General features: G+C 34.7%; 1 protein-coding gene across 3 annotated transcripts; it reads left to right on the forward strand.

The window, feature by feature from the left end:
- Positions 1-8552: 8552 nt before the first annotated feature.
- LOC119982803 (regulator of nonsense transcripts UPF3-like) lies at positions 8553-20102 on the forward strand. Of its 3 annotated transcripts, none has more exons than XM_038826373.1 (13): positions 8553-8955; positions 11068-11174; positions 12210-12305; positions 12421-12519; positions 12622-12701; positions 14261-14380; positions 14825-14948; positions 15329-15402; positions 16525-16957; positions 17280-17381; positions 17477-17601; positions 17701-17752; positions 19281-20102. In XM_038826373.1, exons 1-12 carry the CDS (start codon positions 8816-8818, stop codon positions 17737-17739), a joined length of 1539 nt encoding a protein of 512 aa, XP_038682301.1. In that variant the 5' UTR covers positions 8553-8815; the 3' UTR covers positions 17740-17752; positions 19281-20102. The 3 variants fall into 3 exon arrangements, with proteins under 3 accessions (XP_038682301.1, XP_038682302.1, XP_038682303.1); XM_038826374.1 differs by having other exon boundaries at positions 19284-20102; XM_038826375.1 differs by having other exon boundaries at positions 14264-14380.
- Positions 20103-21381: the final 1279 nt, after the last annotated feature.

The raw sequence follows: 21381 nt of genomic DNA on the forward strand, positions 1-21381 counted from the left end.
CAACCTAATTATGTCGCTAAAAGTCCGTTGCTAACTGTCGTTAAATTACGTCACAAAAAATCTATTGCAATCTTCCATTGCTAATTTTTTGCGACAAGTGTTTTTGTGACGGATAAATTTCCGTCGCAAATAGGATTAGTGACGGAATTTCCCTGTTTTACGATGAAAAATTCAGTCGCAAAAAATTTATTTTCTTGTAGTGCAATAATCGAGCTGAAAGACGAAACCACGGTTGACCTGTTAACAAATAGGTCTCCCAAAAAGAAGAATACATTGTTGCATGCAGAGAAGAGCGTAAGTGACGGAACAGCTAAAGTGAATGAAAGTCCATGGGTAAGAGTAGTAAAGAGTCAACGGATTATTTATCAATTATTTTTGCTTCATCAACATTCCATTTTACTTACACAATGATAGGTGTGCAACTTTTTCTCATAGTCAGCATATCATACAATTGTACTGACAATGAGCGAGAGGCGATAACCACTTCGTATGTTTTTGCTCCAGAGTTAAACCCCCAATAAGGATGGACCTTAACCCGGTTAATAACGTGTTTAGTTGGATGTATTATAAACTAATTATGAGCTCCATGCAGCCAAATTATAATAAAAATGTATGATTGGAATCTGAAGAGAGGAGAAATCGGTTGCTTTGTTTAAGGGAATGTAATTACTAAGAAGGTGAGTAAAGTGCATAACATCCTAACCGTTGTTAAGTATAGTTTAAAGGAGATATGTTATTTTCTTCTTTAAGGTTGTGGATGTCATAGCATCGGTGTATGGTTATGAATTCATATGGTCAAATGATGCGATTGGGTGGTGTTATATGCCATCTACATTTGCGATTAGTACTATTTTAGTTTTAAAACGATTAGTTAATGGATTGAAGAAACATTGTTTACTACTCATTATATTGATTTCAAGGGATGATTCTGAAAGATGAAACATATTCTATCTTAGCACGATTTGTTGTTGAATATGGAGAGGAGCGAAGAAGTAAAGTTACCTTTTTGGCCTGCTCGCATATAAGTAATCATGCATGAATAGATCACTATGAATATTAAATCAAATTTTGGTCTGATATATCCCAAAGTGTTAAATCCATGATTGGTTGCTGGAAAACATTATATGTAGATGTATGTGCCTATGCATGACGGTGATCACTAGTACGTTGTGATGATTGACTTGAGCTTGAAGAAGATTTTCATCTTTGACGACATTCCCACTACTAATGACATTGACCAGAGGATTGAAGATACGAAAAGCGTGGTAAGTACCCCTTGTGTTCATTGTATCCTTGCAAATACTTTAACCTTGTTATAAAAAGAAGAATTAAATGTATATTTACAACTTTTTTTCTGTGATTCAATGTTTGCGCATAGTTTGTTCCCTTGGAATCCATTGATTGAAGAGGGCGAGAAAATATCGTCTTTCTCCATCAGTCAACCTCCCGTGCCCAAATGTACTTCAGGTGACACTCTGTGACCTATTGAGTGTTTATTATATCCACTTTTATTTGTGTGAAAAGCTTGTATAATTAGATCTAATGGTTGTACATAGGGAGAATTTTGGGGTATTCATATTGCGCATAATAAAAAGTCTCTATAGGGCGTAGGGATGCTATGTGAGTATCAAAAAATTAAGCAATGTCAATTGATGAATGTTGACCATCTTATACCGGATCAATCGTTTAATGATTGTCTCTTTTATTTATTTTTAGAGTATTAGCTCGTCAACCAAAATGAAAATCATGATACAGATGCTCTACCATTTCTCTAATTACATGACTTATGATTTGTATGATTTAGCCTACACATGCTACAAGAAGAATTATCAGCTGCTGAAGGGAAGAGCAACAGAGTTGTCTAATGCCAGTGCTGACCATCGTTGATGTTCTATGTAGTTAAGGAATCATTGTTACGTTGTTATTTTTGTTATCTTGTAAAGTAGGCCGAAACAAGCCTCACTTGTGATTGTTTACCTTGTTTTGTGTGAACAACTGGGTAGGTGCTCATATTTGCACGTGTAGCCTGATGTGCAAGTGTTGTTTTGATTGTACATGATCACATGTACTTGCTTTTGTTTATAATCAAAACATTTGGAGTATTAAGGTTATATAACATCGAAGTCCCCTTAAATCGCTTAAATTAAATTTGGGGAATGTCTTAAATATTACTTGGAAGTCGTATGTACCTATACAACTTCCATTTCATTATTTATTATCGTAACAAATTTTGGGGAATCTTTGCAAATTATGAAGCCCTAAACCTTATAAAACTTCCATTGCATTATCTATTATCGCAATGAAATTTGGTAAATGTCTCAAATATTACTTAGAAGCCCTAAACCTTTTACAACTTCCATTGCATTAGCTATTATCGTAATGAGATGTGCTAGTGCAATATTGGCTGCGCATGAACCGTATGTGTAAAATTACTCTTTTATCTTAACTTGATCATCTCCTGAAAGGAATGTCTAGTTAATTGGACTAATTTTTATAAATCATTATAGGAAGTATATTTAGGTTTCCTTTGTGTTTCAATATTTTCCTTCTAATGTTCTATGGTATGAAAGCTAATGGTTTGGGCCTCCCTTTTTCAACGACAATGAACAGACCAAACTGTGAAGGTCTGGAACCTCACCTTGACTAGGTATGTGAACACTGGTCATGTCATTAATGTTTGCCCCATAGTCTTAACTCTTAAGAAGACAACATATACTTCAAATGTGTAAGTATAGTAGTCGTTGGTGTTGGTGGTGTAGTATAGGAACCAAAGGCTGGGAATTTTATAAACAGGTTGATGTGAACAACCCAATCTCTAATAGTTAGTAAGTTACGTAATGAATGACTATGCTTTATCTTAGGTAAATCATCCAAATGTGCACTATTTTTCTTCACACAGACATATTATCAAACACTTGGAAGGCCCTCATGGGATAAACGGATTGTCATAAGAACTTTGTTGTAGAACTTACCCAAAAGGTTTATAGAACTCCACGAGTACACCATAGATTTGTAGGACATCAATCGAGAGCATCAAACAGAGGTTCACCATTTGGGGTCATAGGACTTCCATCTTCCATCGCAATGGACCTGAGAGTCTTGCTATGTAGTCTCGCTAAATAGTCTCACTCCTTTGTTTCATATTCTTCAATTCTCTCACTTCGATTTCTTAGTCACCATAGTCATCTCCTACCTTCATCAGTTTTGATTCGATCGTTCTTTCACTTGCGGGGTTGGTTGACTAATCAAGATAAGCTAATCTGAAAAACAACCAAGTTGAAGATGAAAAAATTCTTCTCTCGTATGAACTAACTAAATCTAGGGATTTTCTGGGCTTTAAAAATTTAGGATATGAGATTTTGTAAATGGGTCATGGGATTTTATAAATCGGCTATGTGATTTTTTTTAAACGGGCTAGATACGTTTTAAGTGGGCTAACTTGATTTTTTTGTAATGGGATATAAATACTTAAATCTTTATTTCGACCTACAATCAAAATATCGTGAGTAAAACAATTTAATGTGATAAATTGTTTAGACGGCATCAAGTCACCATTGTAAAAATAAAAAAAATAAAAATTCACCATTGTAACCCATAATTCTATACTATATATCTATCTATACTATATATCTATACGGAAGCTTAGAAAAATTGAGAAACTTTTACAGCCTTCCACATCATCAATAAAATTTCATGGTTGTTTGACACGTGGCTTAACCTATGAGATATTTGGAGAAAGAAAAAATATGCATAATCAATTAATTAATTGGATTTAGTGTTCACCCTCTCTTCTTCGCGGCAGTTCAGGACTAATTGAATCTGTCGCTACTGAATCTAAAAGGTTTTAATGGTTTATACGATGATTCATATCTCAGCCAGGTTCGTTTTTCCTTATTTATTTTTGGATTTGCGTTTGTTTTCCCTTTTTACTTTTCCATTAACTTCACTAATGTAGGTTCATTCGCTTCCTAATCAACCATCTCTTCAGCAGCTCATCCAACTGTTGAATTTTTTCCACTCAAGAACCAGTTGCGTAACTAGAAATGAAGACCCCATGAGTGGAATCAACATCTGACCCATTACCCAACAACATAGGGTTGGGATCCCCAATAGATGGGTGCTTCCATGATGTTTGTTATTATGTTTGTGTCTTAAGCTATAGATCTTATCTTCTGGATATTGTCCCTGGTATCACCGATCTTCAGATCAACAGAATCTGACAACGTTATAATATGTTTTCTTTAATCTGTATGAAGCATAATGATTTCCTGGACTCTTGAAAGGTGGATTCCTTTGTGTCTTTTGTTGCATATCCGATTCTTTTGGATGTTATCCTTGGTATCACCGATCTTCAAATCAGCAGAATCCGACGATGTTGTAATCTGTTTTTTTTCAATCTATATGAAGCATAATGGTTTCTAGGACTCTTGAAAAGGTGGATTCAAATTGAAATCTTATGTTGGATTTATGCAACTTACCCCAAATTTATCTTCATTTTTTTGTAGACACATGAGGAGGCTAAGAATTTGCTTATGAAACTTGGATTAAGATTGTTGTTGTTTATGGAGGGGCACCCATCGGGCAGTAGGTATTAATATTTTATTCCTTAGTAGCTCTTTCCTCTCTTTGATAAAGAATTGAAATTATTTTTAAATGTTTAAAGAAATACATTATTGAGGGTTTTGTATCATCTTTTGTGTGAATGTTTTTGGTTGATTTTGTGAATGTTCATGTTAACATGTGCAAGCCACTACCACAGTTTCTAGATTTAAGAGAAAAATAATGAGATGAAATAAAAAAGTTCATTCTTGATTGGGAATTGTGGGACAAGTCCTTTGAAAATCACACCACAAATGTCAATAGGCTTGATGAGGATGTGAAATTATTATCCAGGAAAGTATGGTTGCCTAGCTTGAATGATTTGTTTTAACACTTGATTTTGATTCTGTTTGTCCTAGAAAATGGTTTGTTTAGATTTGTTACTGTTGAAATAAAAATCTTTGCGTTCAAAAACTTAATTTCATAGGCATTAAATGCATAGGGCAATTAACTTTTTTTTTTCACTTGCAAGCATCAATGGAGAACAATGTAATTGATCTATACATACGCATCACTATACAACTAAAAGACTGCAACTTTGTCGACATATCCAAATTATCGAAAGGACGTAAATTTACATACATATTGTAAAATAGTTAATTGTGCAATTACAAGCACATTTCTGTTGCATCCTACATAATTGAATATGCAGGAAAAGAGTCAAGCAGCTGGTACAAAGGAGGAATAAGGCAATGGATTTTCCATGAAGGGTAAATATTTTAAAGCGTCCAAGCGATATGAAAAGGTATAAATCCCAAGAATAGCTAGATGGCATACTGTTAACAAATTCTATGTAAAACTAATTGTACAATTAATTTGAATTTCTCTTATGCAGGCTGTGAAGTACAAATGAGTATAATTCATCTTTTAGTAAAAGAGGAGGAAAAACAAGTGAGGACGTTGAATGATGCTTCTTGCAAACTAATGCTAAAAGAAAATAAACAGGCAGAGAAGTTATGTATCAAGGTATGGAGAATTTAGTAATCCTGTCTTTAATGGATAAAGTGTAATATGATATTTTCGTAGGTATTGGATTTGGATAGTAGAAACATTAAGGCTCTTGATAGGGGTGATATTTTCCTAGGTATTGGATTTGGATAGTAGAAATGTTAAGGATCTTGATATGAGGGGTCAGGCTTATATTCATCTTGCAAATGGATTTGACTGAGTTTGATTTCTAGAAAGCTCTTGAGATTGATCCTGACAATAGGTACAAGTTTTGCATTTTATTTTGCTATCAATTTTGACATACCGACATTGGTTTTGATCAATAAATTGAAAGAAATATCTTAGTAGTGGTGTAAGATTTTGGAGTTCAACTTCATTGTTGACAACATTAGTTTGCATGTCTCCACCAACTATTTTTTAATGATACTTATCTTTTTTCTTTTCTTTAAAATCAAGGATCTAAAGCTGGAATATAATGCATTGAAGAAAAGATAAGGAAATTCAACAAGAAGGAATCCAAATTTATTCATCACAGTCTCCTTTGGTCCGATAATTAATTATATACATACATATAAATATATGTGTTTTTAAATGGTCAAAACTATAGCATGCTTTTATAATGTTTCTTTAATGTAGGAAGAATCATCTCAAACTATATTATTCAGTATTAATACACATCCATATTGTTCATTATTCATACACGATGCGCATAGTACGGGTATGCACCTAAGTTTTCTTATTAGATGTCTATGTCTTTACTTGGTTTCGTCTATCCTTAATTTCTTATGTTTATTCTATAATTTCGTTGTTGTTTATTGTTTTATTTTATGGCTTTGAAAAATTTATTTGATAGGTCTTACAAGTGTAAGTTTAAGTTATTTTCGTTGCTTAGTAGATTTAGAATCATCGGGTGTGATTGTTTGATTGGTTCTGCGGCAGAGTTACGCTTCTGCATTGTGACGGAGGAATTGTCAGTAGTTGGTTTTGTGAATTATACACTTCTTTTCCAGAGTCCCAGGTTTTGGACAACGTGTTCTTTAGTTATTTGTTGAGTTGTATACTAGGGAAGCCAATAACAATAATAAGATAGGAAATAATCAATGATTTTAATGGATTCATATAATCATGTCGTGCCAAGCATATGATTGAATATTTGATTATGAGGCTGTTTAGATTTTTAGTAGTTTTAGGTTTTCTTAATTGAACTCTATTAGAAACTTGGATGAGTTTGCTATGGTCCATCATATCTGGTGCTTTCTTGGAGGTTATCTTAGCCTATCTGCACCACATACTAAATGCTAATTTCAGCTTATTACTGCATACTTGCTAAGCTTCTTGTGTTTTTTTTTTGTAGAAACAACTACTATTAGGTGGTGTTGTCATGTTGAGGTTGTTGGATTAGGTTCGACTTCTTCAACTCATCACAAGAACCCCATAAGTGAATTTTCTTCACTTAAGAACAAAATGAAAAAGTAATGCAGCAACTGGTAGTTACAATAATCTTGAAGAATCCTTTGTATTTCAGGTGGCTAAGTTTCTTAAGTCGTTATTATTTATGTATTAATAACTAATCTTTCTCTATTGTAATCTTTTGTGGGTCAAAATAACATCTTGGAATAAAACCTCTGAGAAGGGCTTTTTCCATGTGATGTGCTTAATAAGAGCATGTGAAATATGTCATATTAAGTTTATTTATTTCTGAATTATTCACAGCTCTGCTAATCATGTCAAAAATCTCTAGTGATTAATTTATGACACTAACAAATAAAAATATTATAAGTCATAATATGCTTCTCCTTTTTCCTCCGCCTATATTATATTTCAGAGTCAATTTTCAGTCTCTGATACTTGGCTATTAAACTGACCTCCAATACTCGACCTTATGAGAAGATTTTTGAATATCACCGTGATGGAAAGGTTTGTTGTTAGTTCTTTATCTCATGGTTACGACTTATTTCTACAGCTCAAGGTCTAATTTCATTATGCTAACAAAAAAGTATTGACAAATTATCAGACATATTTATTTCTCAAATTAATTACAACCCACGCGAAGTGTGGGCATGCAACTAGTTTCTTTTAGGACAATGCTAGAGACCCCTAAAGTATCATCCCCAAAAGTCCCCAAATCTATATGGCATTAAGATAGTCATCGATTAAAAACACACATGTAGGACCCACTTCATATCTAACTCTCCATATTAAATGAGGTTTTTTGAGTCATTTTTTGGGGGTCTTGAACATTATCCTTTCTTTTAAAAAGACACACAATCAAAACTTAGCTTACTAATGCATTCATTTGTGAAAAAACCATGGTGGCATTTTTAGAAACGTGGCGTTCATTGGAAGGGAGTGGACGCGATCCACTCTTTTCATGGGGTGGACCTTAGTAAATATCATTATTATCATGTATTAGTCAATGTTTTAAAATCGGATTTGGAATTGTGTTGGTAGACCATCGAAAACTAATTTAACCGATTTTAAAGGTGGATCGGTTTGATTTAATTAATTAAAATTTTTAATAATTAATAATAAATTATAAATTATAAAAAATCTGTAAAAATATTAGAAAAATTTGAAAAATACTATAAATTAAAATCCATCCAAATAAAGTAATAACTACAATAATAACACTCTCAATCTCAAATTAAACATAATATCATCAAATGTAATTTTCAATTAACAAACATTTTTATAAGAAAGTACAATATAACTATATAAATTATAAAAGTTCAAGTCCAACATAACCATTTAAATCTCAATTATGTTCAATTTTCATTCTTTTAAATTTTTTTTTACTTTTTTTTTATTTTTTCATCAAAAAATTCTCAATTTTGAATTTTTTTAAATCGGACAATCGATATTTATGTCAAAAACCAACCGATTGAACTTATATTTAACTAAATGGATATTTTATTAAATTATACATATGATCTCTCGGATTTCCGGTTCAACCGGAATTTTAAAACACTGATATTATTAAGAATAAAACCTTACCGCACAACTGTTAAGATTTACCACGCAGGCTCTTTTTAATTTTCCTTGCTTCACTCTCTTGTTCTCTCTATTTTGTCTCACTAACTTTCTTGCATGGCGATTGGGGCTTGAATTTCAAAATTAGGGCACAGAATCGACGTTCATCGGTGCAAACTGAAGAAGATGTGATCGCACGGAGATTTTAGGTCTTTCTTGCGATATTTGGTTGAAGCGTGGAGTGTTTTTTATTTTCTTCTTCCTTTTTTGGTTTTTAGATTACTAGGGTTTTCGGGGTATGAAGGGCGGGTCGGATCGGACCAAGGTGGTGTTGCGTCACCTGCCACCGGCGATATCTGAAGCTATGCTCATGGGGCAGATTGATTCTGTCGTCGCGGGACGCTACAACTGGGTCTCGTTTCGCCCAGGGAAGAACAGGTAAGGGTTTGTGCTTTTGTTGGAAGTTTCTGTTTTGAATAAGGTGTTTGGGTTTCCAGTTTGTTGCTACTTGCTACCCTGTGGTTGGTCTTATTGGGTTTGCTTCAATTTACGGAGGATAATCACCGCATTTGCCATTCTTTGAAGCATAGGTTTATTTAATTAAACTGGTTAAACTTAGTGTTTTAATTGTTTTTAATTGGAGCGCTTCTGGGGTTAAGGAAGCTGAATTTGTTTGGGTTTATAAATAAGCAATTGAATGACTTGAATTAATCATTTGTTATGCCTTATATATGTTGATAAGCCTTGCATGTTTAAGCCGATGTTTATGGAAATATAAATTGCTCACTTTAATTGATACCTTGTAAGGTGAATAAGTAACGAATTCAATTGAAACCTTGGTCTTTTTCTTTCTTTTTTTAATTGGGTGTGGGTAAAGGAATGTTGTAAAGTTCTTGCGATTGTTTGGCTGTTATATTAAGTAATACTGCATGCCTATAAATTATGAATTAGTACCAACTGGATTTGTTGGTATTTGTTGTACTCTTATGAATGATTCCCTTAAAGCAGATTGCATTGAATTTGAACTCGTGAGTGCTGACATGAATTTCTGTGGTTATCAAGCTTCCTTGACATATGACGCCATGTGTCATTCTTATAAGCATCAACTGACAGAATTTCATTTGGAATATTTCTTTCTTTGACTTTTTATTCCCTCATCATGGATCACAATTTTGGCTATGCTTTGAAGTGGGACAGCTTCCAAATATGGAATATGGTGTGCAAGTGGGATTTACAGCTTCCAAATATGGAATATGGTGTCCAAGTAGGATTTATTTTTTTTAAATTTGATCCTCTTTGGTGCCTGAATAACATATTATTAATAGGACCTTTCTTTATCACTCAAAAATATTAGGGGGATCAATCTTGAAAAAATTTCTTGCTATTACCATGACTGTAGCGTTCTTGTCTTCTCATAACGCAACAAAGGATATGACCCCTGCTTTTTTGACTGTCTGGATTCAATACGCCAGTTACTGATGTAATATTTAATGCGACATTGTCAGAGGCACCTGGCGCTCGCTTAGGCAACTAGAAAAGGTGAGACAACCCATGAATGCCTCGTTAGCCTCCAGGTGAAGTGGCTTCACTTTTGCACGGCCTAGCATAATTTGGTGTTCTTGCTGGACCTTTTCTGTTTAAGATTATGTTTGTTTGGGGCTTAAGATGAAGTGTTTGAAAAAAAAAGGTTAGAAATAGCCTCCCTGCTATGTGAGGGTAAGGCTGCGTGCATCTTTCTCTTCGCTGACCCTTTTTCCACTGCAGCCTTGTTAATGGGTGTTGTTTGCACCCTTCTTTTTGAAGGATTCGGCATTTATGTCGGGTGTAATTCAATCACTTAAATCTTCGAACAGTAGTTGTTGGCCTAATTATCCTCTTGTGTTGAGTTCTTGTGCATAGGGTACTCCACCTTGATGATCAGTGATTTGAGCTCTTGATTTGCCCTTTTTCTTTTTGAACTTTTTAGGTACGAGTTAAGAGTTATCATTTTGTTTACTCTGTGCCTCACTTTGCATTGGCAAGTGTCTAGCACCTCAAGCATTACGGGGCATTGGTGGCACCTAAAAGCTACGTTATTATTTCGACAACACAGAGCTAACATAACTTACTCCAATTGAGGAGAAGTGATTAAATGCTTTGCTACTGTGATTCCTTAATTGGGATATATTGTTTTCATGTGTTTTATTTTCAGTTTGGTGTTATGGAATGAAATCTATTGATGGTAAATCCCAGGGAATCACTAATTTCTGTACCTTTGCCGCAAATTCACTGTTAGGATTTTCCTTGTTTGATTTGGAAACATGATGAATATCATAGTCTGTACAGCACTTCAAGAATTACATACCATCGTGTTTTTTCGGTGGGTTAAATGTGCCTTTAAGGATGTTTACATTTTACAGAGAATACTTACAGTTTAGAACGACATCTTTTTGTTTTATACTGATGATGTATGGGAATTTTATGGTTGCAATTTGGCATTCTGGATATAATAGTATAATGAAGTACTTTCTCATTCTTCCTTACCCCCCCACCCTTAACATGATCTTGCAGTCTGAAGCGTCAAACTTATTCAAGAGCATATATTGACTTCAAAAGGCCAGAGGATGTTTTGGACTTTGCTGAGTTCTTTAACGGTCATGTTTTTGTTAACGAGAAAGGTAATTTTATGTGTATCATCTGAATATATTTTAGAGGTCATAGGTTCAATTTCTGGAAAATACTGCCCACTGTGAGAGCCTATTGCACGGGAGTTGTTGAACTTTACAAGCGAACATGTGGTACGGTAGTAGAGTTGTAGTGGTGCAACCTAGAGGTCACGTGTTCAATTCTTGGAAATAGTCTCTCCACATACAAGTAAAACCTCTTTATAGTGATACCCGATATAGGAATAACCTCCATGTAGTCATAAAAAATTCTGGTCCCAACTTGGGCCAGTTATAAATAATAATAAACTTCATTGTAATAAATAATTTTTCTAGGTCCCGTCTTAAGGAATTTGCCTCCACATAGTAATAATTATCTTTATATCTCAAAAAATATAAGCTATGTTACATTAAAGGTTCAAGATGAAATAAAATATTCATCTAAAGTTGTTTGGGACAATGATTTATGTTTTAGAGTTGTTACCACATCTCTGAACTTGCGGGTACGTAATATCTTGCCAACATGGACACCTTGTTGAAGCCAAATTGTAACAAGTTATACCTTGGATTTGACATGCTCCATTAATTTATCATTAATGTTGTGCATATTTTACCTCTATACCACTTGCACTAAGGGTAACTAAGTCATTTTTTTTTGTAACTACACCTCTATTTAGTAATAAAATTAATTTGGTCCCACCATTATGACTAGAGAGGTTTTACTGTATTATGTGGGGGGTAAGGTCTGCGTACATTATACCTATCCTCGACCTGCCCACTGTGGGAGCCTTGTGCACGAGAGTTGTTTATCTACCTACCTCTGAATATATTCATTAAGTACATTAATATTTTTTTGCCATATATATCTTTATCACCTTATTACACAATTCACCGTTTTGATTTAGATGCGGAATCAGGCTCTTTTCTCTAGGTGGTTTTTGACCGTCTGTATCATTTCTCATAATGTTTACACTTCCTTGTAGAGGTGAACTTTGTTGGTTTTGTATATGATGCAAGGCCGGCAAGCTAATTTATTCTTTTCTTTTTTAGGGACTCAGTTCAAAACTATTATTGAGTATGCCCCTTCGCAGCGAGTTCCACAGCAGTGGTCGAAGAAAGATGGTCGTGAAGGGACAATACAAAAGGGTACTTTTTTTTTATCTAATTAGAATCTAGCACTTCTATTTCTTGCATGTGGGCTTTCACAGGACATCCATTTTACATGTTCATAAGTGCAAGTATCTCTTTGTTGAACATCTAGATCCTGAGTATCTGGAGTTTCTTGAATTTATTGCAAAGCCTGTTGAGAATCTTCCGAGTGCAGAGATACAATTGGAGAGGAGAGAAGCAGAACGAGCTGGTTAGTCAGGAAGATCTCAAATAAAATATTTGCTTCATGGAAAGATAATGGCAGATGAGTGGATTTTTTTTCGTTGACTTTGTTCAATTATTGCGTTTGCAGGCACTGCAAAAGACCCTCCTATAATAACTCCTCTAATGGACTTTGTTCGACAGAAAAGAGCTGCTAAGATCGGATCTCGGGTATCAATTATGTCTCTCAGATTCTAAATATACTATGTTAAAGAATTATGCTTTTCCTTTTGTTGTTCTGCTTTTGTTTTTCTTTCCTCTATTGGTCTACACTGCTTTGAAGGCATTTATTGATTTATTGGACAGTTTATTGTCGGTTATTCTTTCATTTGCTTGTTGGATTTTGCAATTTAATTATATGGTTTTGTCAGATGGAGAAAGTTGTGCGTAATGGATATGTAGGAATGTTTGACTTTTCAACGTGATAACTTTATGCACTGATAATAAAACAAATATAATCCTCCACACCTGTATGGTGTGCCAGTTGAATTATTATTTTGTGCCAATCTGGTTTGTCTAGAGCAAGTTTTTAGTGTGCATCTTCTAGAGCCAAAGACTTTTCAGTGACTGGGGGGTCACTTGCCTGCTATTAAGCGGTTCCGCCCTGCCCCTCGGGTTGCTGATAATTTGGCCAGGGGTAAACTCTTCCAGCTAGTAGACCCTGATTTGAGTCTCTGTAGTTTTTGCAATAAAAAAGCCCAGGCTTTTATTTGTGCATGGGTTAGAGGCCACTTTTACATGTTTGGGATGTAACTGCACAAAACATAGGGATTTTCTTGTTCCCAAAAATATAAGAGCTTTAAAAAGACAAAAAAAGAAAAGAAAAAAGAAAAGAAGAAGTGGTTGCCCCTTTTGTTTGTTTGATGTTAATATGTACCATGTTATTCTTTCTGAAACGTAGAAATCATGCTAGGAGTGTTAAAAAAATATCACGGTCTTGGTTTATAAATTTGGATCAAGATTTGCCCAAACTCATATGTCCTATTGTGCTTCAATTAAAATCTAATGCTAAACTATTGTGAAATAGATAAGAAAACTGCATCAACTAATAATTCAAATTTAAAAACATCGTTTTTTACTCTTGGCTCTAAGTTTGCTGAGATGGCCTAGGTTTTATCCTTAGACAAAGGAGATGGCTTATGATTTTTACTAGATATGAATTTGAGCAAATTCCAGCCCAATACATTTAGTGCTTTAAGCGTATATCTATATCTCAGAATTTTAGGTTGAAAATGCAATTTTGCCTTCTCATCTTGTACTGTTAAAACTGCAAAGTTTTCATCAAATTTGCATTCTTGTTGTACTTATATTAGCTTTTAATTGCATAATGGTGTTTGCTTATTCATATGTATTTGAAAATTTTAAGTCATAATATTGAAATTTGTGCTTTAATATTGAATTTTCTTATTGTTCTTTTTAACTCTGTATTTGCTATTTATTTTCTTAGTTGTAGTCATTACACAATGTGATTTTACGTTCATTTTTTATGTCTGCCAAATCTTATGTCAAAATTGCATTGCTTTACTGGATGTGCGTGCTTCTTGGTTATATGTACATATCATGCTCTCTGAATTTTGTCAATGTCTAAACTGATGAGGGCGGATGTATGGTTATTTATAAAACCAGAATGGAAGGTTAAAATTGAACATTGAATTTCATGTTGCTCTGTGTTGTAACTTTTCCTGTTTGTTATTTTATTCGTGCTCAGTGACACCCGATTTTATTCACAGCAGCAGAGATTATCATCTAATGGGAAACTGAGGAGCAGGAGTGTTGAAATATCAGGTGGAAGTTCTAGCTCAGCTTCATCCAAGCAGGGTTCTGAAAAGAAAAGGGGGTCCAAGACAATGGTATTTTTTTTAGCATAGTGATGTGAAACCAATTTTTTTGTCGGCTGTTAGATTTTTTTTAATGTACCACGTAACCTGCATTTTTTTTATGCCAATTCTCCTTTTTTAATAAAAATTTGCCATTAAAAAAATGTTATTTCCCCTTGAGCTTGTTATATTATTTACACTAGTTATCCATTTGAAAAAGAAATTGTGGTAGTGACATTTTTTTCGCATTAAAAGATCTTAATGTTATTTTTAATGGCATGTTTAAACGACATAAAGTTGAGCTTTTTAGTTCCGAGTTCATACTATGGTTCCATTGTTGTTTTGTCCTGGTTTATTTTTTATTTTTCCTTCTAGATGCTTTGCAAAAAACATTAAAGACGACATAGATAGCTGCAATTGTTGTAATTTTATATGGTAGATGTCTGAGGATAATGGGAACTATAACTCTCTGAGCAGTATGTACCGAGGGACAGTACGAAAAGTATCAGTGGCAAAGACAAATTTACTTACATGCTAGTTTCAAGGCAAGTTGATCAGCGGGTTTCTGCAGCTGAAGGGGAAGGACTCGAAGATGAAAGTGGTATGACTTTCTGGCTAATTTATGATGGGTCATTTATCAATTCCTCATTGTATCTAGACATGCATTAACACCCATAGTGATAAAAGTTTTTTCACATGGACTGTGTTTTAGTCTCTACTTAGAGTGCAAAAACCGGTAGTGTCACATGAGTTCTTCCTAAACTAGTTTTACAATATTTATTACATTTAACTGTTTATGATGCATTTTGTTAGTCCATTTGACACTATTTTCCGGATGTAATTGCATTTTTTTTCCTTTTCCCCCCCTTTTTTCGAGTAGATCTGTAGATGTAATTGCCTATGATGCATTTGAATAATCCAATATGTTGCTCTTTTTCTTGCTATGCTGTTATATGTGGACTGCTGATGTTTTTGTTTCAGGAGTTTCTGGAAGTACCGACTCGGATAAGAAGAAAGTCCTGCTGCTGAAAGGGAAAGAGAGAGAAATTTTACATGTAAGCTTTTCAGTCTGCTACTTAATTTATTTGTCCTCTAATCAGTGTTGTTAGAATCAGTGAATCACATGCGATTTGGTTCGACTTTCACAGCTCATGATACAAATCGTGATGTAAATCGCCGGAAAGCATGAATTGTGTGAATCGGCGGATGAATTGCCGGAATCGATTCCTGCGATCCAAAAACTCTGTTGTTTTTTTTTTTTTTCAAAGAACATCCAAAAACGACAGCGTTTGGTGAAATTTTTTTTTTTTTTTTTTAAATTTCATCCAAAACTCTTAAATAAACCTAGGTGACACATATATTCATTGGATCAACATAAAATATTTTTAAATTATTTTTTGTCTCATTCATGAGATTTGTTGGGGCCTGGGAGCGTGGGACAAGGTATTTTAAGTTTTTAGTTTGGTTGTATGTTAGTAGTGATGTTTGTGTCCTGAGATACTTAATAACTAGCAAAAAAACAAAGTTTTTATTCATTAATTGTGGTACTTTATTTTTACAGTGGATATCAATTGTTATAAATATGTTTTTTAGTACTATATATTCATATATATAATAGTATATTATTAAAATCTAAGCGAATCTTACAATTCACGATTCGATACGAATCAAAATTTTGCTCAATCGATACATACGATTCAATTTGATTTGACGACCTTGCTTCTAATACCATGCTATTTTGGCTTTTGAAAAAAATATAGTAATAATATTGTAATGCTATTATTATATCCTTTCTGTCATTTTTTATGACCTTTCATTTTTTGCTTTTTTCATCAATTTCCAACCCATCGTCTGGCAAAGCAAAAGGAATTTTGAATAATACTGCAGCAATGATGCAATCTGCTGCCATTCTAATATTAACACCATCAGTCTGCTAATGGTTCTTAAGAGGTTCCCACCACATGCTTACATTACATTTGATGACCTTTCTTGAATTAAGATTTGTTAGGACTTTCAACGTAAATGTAGGATGATGAACAAAAAGGTAGTTTCCATTACTGGATGGTGGCATTTCTTAATGTGGAAAATGGAATTTCAAAGCGAGGATTTTACATTTTGGTAGACTTTTTGTTTCTATGATTTAATACTGAGTGATGGTGTCTGATGGCTTGTCACAGCATCAGAATATGACAACTCCAATTAAAAATTTATATGGCCCGAGTGCATTTAAGCAAAACCAACGACATGAAGCTGCTGGAAAGACTGTAAGAAGCATACTTGTTAACAAAGACTCCCGCCTAAGTCAATCTGGTGGGATTCAGTCAGAGCAGAAAATCCATACTTCTGTTTTGGAAAAGGATAGACGTCCTCCTCGGTCTCCAACTATACAATTTGTGTCAAAGGATATGAATGGGGCTTCAGATGACAAGTTGGTTGGGGATAACTTGCATGGTCTTCACGGTGAGAAGGAGAAGCGTGCAAGAAATAAGGATAGACCTGAACGTGTAGTATGGACTCCTCTTCGTCGATCTGATGGATCAGACACGAGTGATGAGTCATTATCATCATCTGCTTCTCAACCGTCACATACACTGTCAGATTCTTTGGAAGGTACACTGATTATTCATCTCTCTCTCTCTCTCTCTCTGCATATGTCTCTTTTCTTTAATTTTTCTCTCCCTCATGGGTGGGTTTGGATAGTGAAGAGGGTATTTAGTAAAGAAAGTTGAGGGTATGGTCGCATCAGTGTTCTAGTTGAAAAGAAGTGGTTGCTAATAATAACTCCAAGACATTGGAGCACACATCCATTGACACTTACTTTAGGTAAAAAAAGGTAAAGGAAAGATGAAAACAATTCATCTCCTTTTACTGGGAACAAAGCACTTATTCTTTTTGAGGATCTTAAATAAGATTTCTGCATTTAATCTCCCAGGAAGACACGAAGATCTCGGAATTAACGCAGCAAGTGCCAGGAGAGGGGAAGTTAAGGTCTTTGGAAGTGGACGTAGCAGTCATTCTTCTTCAGATAATAATGGTTAGCAATTATCCATCTATATGTGTGCCCACAAGGATATTTGCCTGTATCACTGACATTTCGCCACATAACAACTTGGTATTTACTTTATGTAGGATTCACTAAACATGTTGTTCGTCGTGTAACTTCGCATTTTGCAAAGGACACCGATGGCTCATTAGTACTTAGTGAGGGAAAGTCTTCAAGAAGAAGCAGTACTACTAGCTATGGTTCCCATGAGGTGATCTCATATTTTATTTCGGTGCTAAATCTGAAGAACCAGTTTTATGTTCTCCCTCCTTTTTCTTATAAGTTGAATTTCTATTCACTGGTTTTACAGAAACAAGTTTGGGTTCAAAAGTCAGGTTCTGGTTCGTAGTGTCTTTTGGAGGGTAAGCCTGCAATCCCTTGCCCTTTTGTTAAGTCTTTTATCCTCTTTTGTATTTTTTTTCCTACATATTTAACATTCCTAATTTAGTATCAGTTAGCATGCCTTTTGAAATTCGTCTGTATTCATGGGATGGTACTGGAGTTTCAATCTTGAGTTGCAAACTTAGAATTGGTAATTAACTGGATTTAATGGAAGCATTGATTTGTTTACGAGTGTCTTGATGTATTACTTTTGAAGGGGTTTTGATGATGCTCACTAATGCTCTGTTTATTTCATGAAAAATCAAGTTTCAGGAAAACTCACAATTTTCTAGGGTTTGTTTCAAGTAGTTTTCCTTTACATGTTTTCATAAAACATATGTTGAAAAACTAAAACTATTTTTCCTTTGGCAAATTATGAATTTTCCAAGAGCTTTATTTTCCATGAATAACAAGGTGTCAGTTTGCCTATCTTGATTATTTGCTGGAGGTGTTTGTCAACTTAGCAGTGAGACATACACATCCATTGCCAGATTTGTAGGGCATTAAAAGGGGTAGCGACCAGAATTTCAAAATCTTTTATTCTCTCTTTCCTCCGTGGAAATTCCTTCTATGGAACTTGCTAACCAAGTTTAGATATTGGAGGTTTTCATTTTACTAATTATTTGTGCAGTGAAAAAGCACGGTAAGCGGTGCAATGGTGCAACCTTCATTTTATTATGTGTAGGTGGAGAAAAAGATGTACATGATATTCTTAAAATTCTAGGACTGCTCATAAAAAATAATAACTAGCATAAGATTGGTAAGAGAGATTCTGTCTCAGATACTTATTCCCTTCAGGGTTCAAACGAATTGCTTCATGCACTCTCTGTTAAAATGTGGTGTTGGTTGCTGTCTCTGATGCCTAGATGCTAGTGTTGCAGTTGGTGATGCATTCATGAGAATTATTGCTGATTGTATGCTGATGATGACTTGGGCATCATTAGTTTGAACTTTTTTGGGGCAGTTAGCTGGTAACATGCAAGGTGATGCATATGCATAGATGCCATAGCAAAGAACTGTGAATAGAGTAATCGAGGAAAGGATTAGTTTTGTGGTAAATATGTGTTTTCATAAGAGGTCAATTGGGATTCTCTATCATGTAGAAAGTCTCTCCAGTAATAGTTGTATCTTTTTTTTAATGCCAGAAACACGTTATTGAAGTTGCATTGTGGAGTTGTATCTTCATTGTCATGCTCTGGAATTGACCTTTTTACAGTGTTAGAATCCTTGGTGCCCTAAGACAATGTTCCAGTCTTATTTCAGGCTCTTTTTTTGTACAGAGTTGTTAATTCTGTCTTCCAATGCCACCAAATATAAAATATACGAAAAGATAATTACTACTTATGGTTTTTGTCTTTTTCCCCTCTAACATGTTATAACCTCTTTTTTGTTATATCTTTATTTCCCTGTAATACTTCCACACAAGTCGTTGTGTCTATTTATTCCTTTCTCTTCTTGCTCATTCCCTTTTTGATTTGTTGACATGACTTAATATTTGTTCTTTTGCAGTAGAATGCTTGGTTCCTCAAATTTTGCTGCATTCACTCTTGTGCTGGAGGGCACACTTTTTGGCTGAAGAGATAATCTGGTATGACAGTTTCAGCAACGGAAATGGCTTCATGGAAAAGCTGGGAAAATTTTCAAACCTGACCTGAAGATACTGAAGGTTCAAGAAATCCCAATTTTAATCGGAGGCAGATATGGGAATAGGAAGCAGAAAGATAGAAGAAAGATCTTGTTTTATATAAAGCCAGTGGCATCATAGCCTCCTTTCGTGGGGTCTGGTTGCTGGAAGAGTGATGAATATCCTCATTCTGGCCATTAACTTGGACTGATATGGGGAAAAATTCGTTATATGGGGTCCGTTTGTTTAGTTAAAACTGCAAATATACGTCCACATGAAGTCTAGTACCGGATTTCGTTAGCTGCATGGTCCAATTGTGCACAGCCTAGTGCATTGATGGGTGGGCATTTGTTTGTAGCCCTCCTGGTATTTTGTTGGGCTCTCGCGAGTGGATGCATTTGGAAGAGAAGAAAAGATGGGGACATAGTTCAACTCAATTCGATAGATTAAAATCAGGGATTTGGTGGCACTTGTTGGGTGTTGTGTTTGCAGTGTAATACTGTTTTATTACCGAAGTGCAAAACTGCCTTTGTGCTATATGGTCTTCGATAAAGTAGAATTTGCTGCATATATTACCAGAAAATGGTTTTGGTTTTGCTGCATATATAACCATAACGGGGATGGGGGCTGGAATTGTCTTTGGTGAAATTGTGTGGAATATTTTAAATCTGAACCATCCGTTACATCTAATGGATGAGATTTAATCCGTTTAGGGACTCTTTTTTGTTCCTTCCTTGAGTCCTTCCCTCTCCCCTCTACCCTTCTGTGATAAGAAAATAAGAAAACAACCTGAAACAGAATTAATAAAAAATTTATAAAACCTTCAAAAAAATGAACTTGTCATCATGATAACTTGGTATATCAAAATCATAGATGATAAGATTCAATATCATGAGTCCTTCTATAAGATTTGAGAGCGTGTTAGTTAACCGTTTGTTACTGTTTGTTAACCAATGTTGACATGTTAAGGCAATTAGTCTTTCTGTTAGTTTTTTCGCTAGCAAGTCTGTTAAGTAGTTGTTACTAATAAGGACAGTTGTCAGCTAGTAATTGGTTTATTAGTTTGTTAAATAGGCTGATCGTTGTATTGAGAAGGCGGTTATGAAATATTACGAGATTTGATTCTTCTTCTTACTCATTTGTCCTTCTTCGTTCTTCTATGAAATCTTAAGGTTTCGCAACCATTTCTTCTTCTTGTACTACTTAGGTTTGAAAGGTGTTATCATTTGGTATCAGAGGAAAGTTCTGGTTTTGAATCGATGCATAATGTTCCCTATCATGCATGACTCGTCGCAATGCACGATCAAACACCATGGAAAATAGGATGTCAATGATTGAAGCTTCTGTGGAGAATTTGTCGGTTGCTTTCGCAAAACAACTTACAAGCATTTCAACAACTTTGGAGTCTCACATTGAGGCAAAGCTTTCAGTTGGAATTGACCTACTCAGGCGTGAATTAACCAAATAGAAAGAACCATAAATAGTTCAAGATGATGAAGATAGATCTGAATTTGGTTGCTCTCATGGAGTTCGTCGAAGTGAGGGTCAGGAACAGAAAGGATCACAGCAACACCAAAGTTGGCAGAGAGTAGATTTTCCAAAATTTGTGGAGGGAGAAGATCCTTTGGATTGGGTTAAAAACGCTGAGCAATATTTTTCTTTCTATCAAACTCCAGATCATCAAAAGGTAACCATTGTTTCCTTCCATCTTGATGGTGATGTTTTATAGTGGTTTAGGTGGATGGATTGTTTACAATCCACACTTAGATGGGAAGAATTTGTTACTATATTTTGTAAAGAATTTGGTACTTCTGTTTTTGAAGATTGTGCTGAGTCTTTGTTTAAATTGAAGCAAGTTGGTGGATTGAGAGAATATGTTAGTGAATTTCGCAGACTATCTAATAGGACTACTAGAATTGGTACGGAACTGTTAAAAAGTTGTTTCTTGGGGGTTTGAAAGCTGAATTGAGGTATGATGTAAAATTG

Source organism: Tripterygium wilfordii, chromosome 17 (assembly GCF_013401445.1).
Source record: "Tripterygium wilfordii isolate XIE 37 chromosome 17, ASM1340144v1, whole genome shotgun sequence".
Classification (NCBI taxonomy): Eukaryota; Viridiplantae; Streptophyta; class Magnoliopsida; order Celastrales; family Celastraceae; genus Tripterygium; species Tripterygium wilfordii.

What these genes read in the sequence shown, in the direction of transcription:
- LOC119982803 (XM_038826373.1), top strand. Translation starts at nt 8,816, where the DNA reads ATGAAGGGCGGGTCGGATCGGACCAAGGTGGTGTTGCGTCACCTGCCA. An exon ending in CTGCTAAGATCGGATCTCGG is followed by an intron (nt 12,702 to 14,260) that starts GTATCAATTATG and finishes TTTTATTCACAG; the next exon opens with CAGCAGAGATTATCATCTAA. An exon ending in AAAGGGGGTCCAAGACAATG is followed by an intron (nt 14,381 to 14,824) that starts GTATTTTTTTTA and finishes CTCTCTGAGCAG; the next exon opens with TATGTACCGAGGGACAGTAC.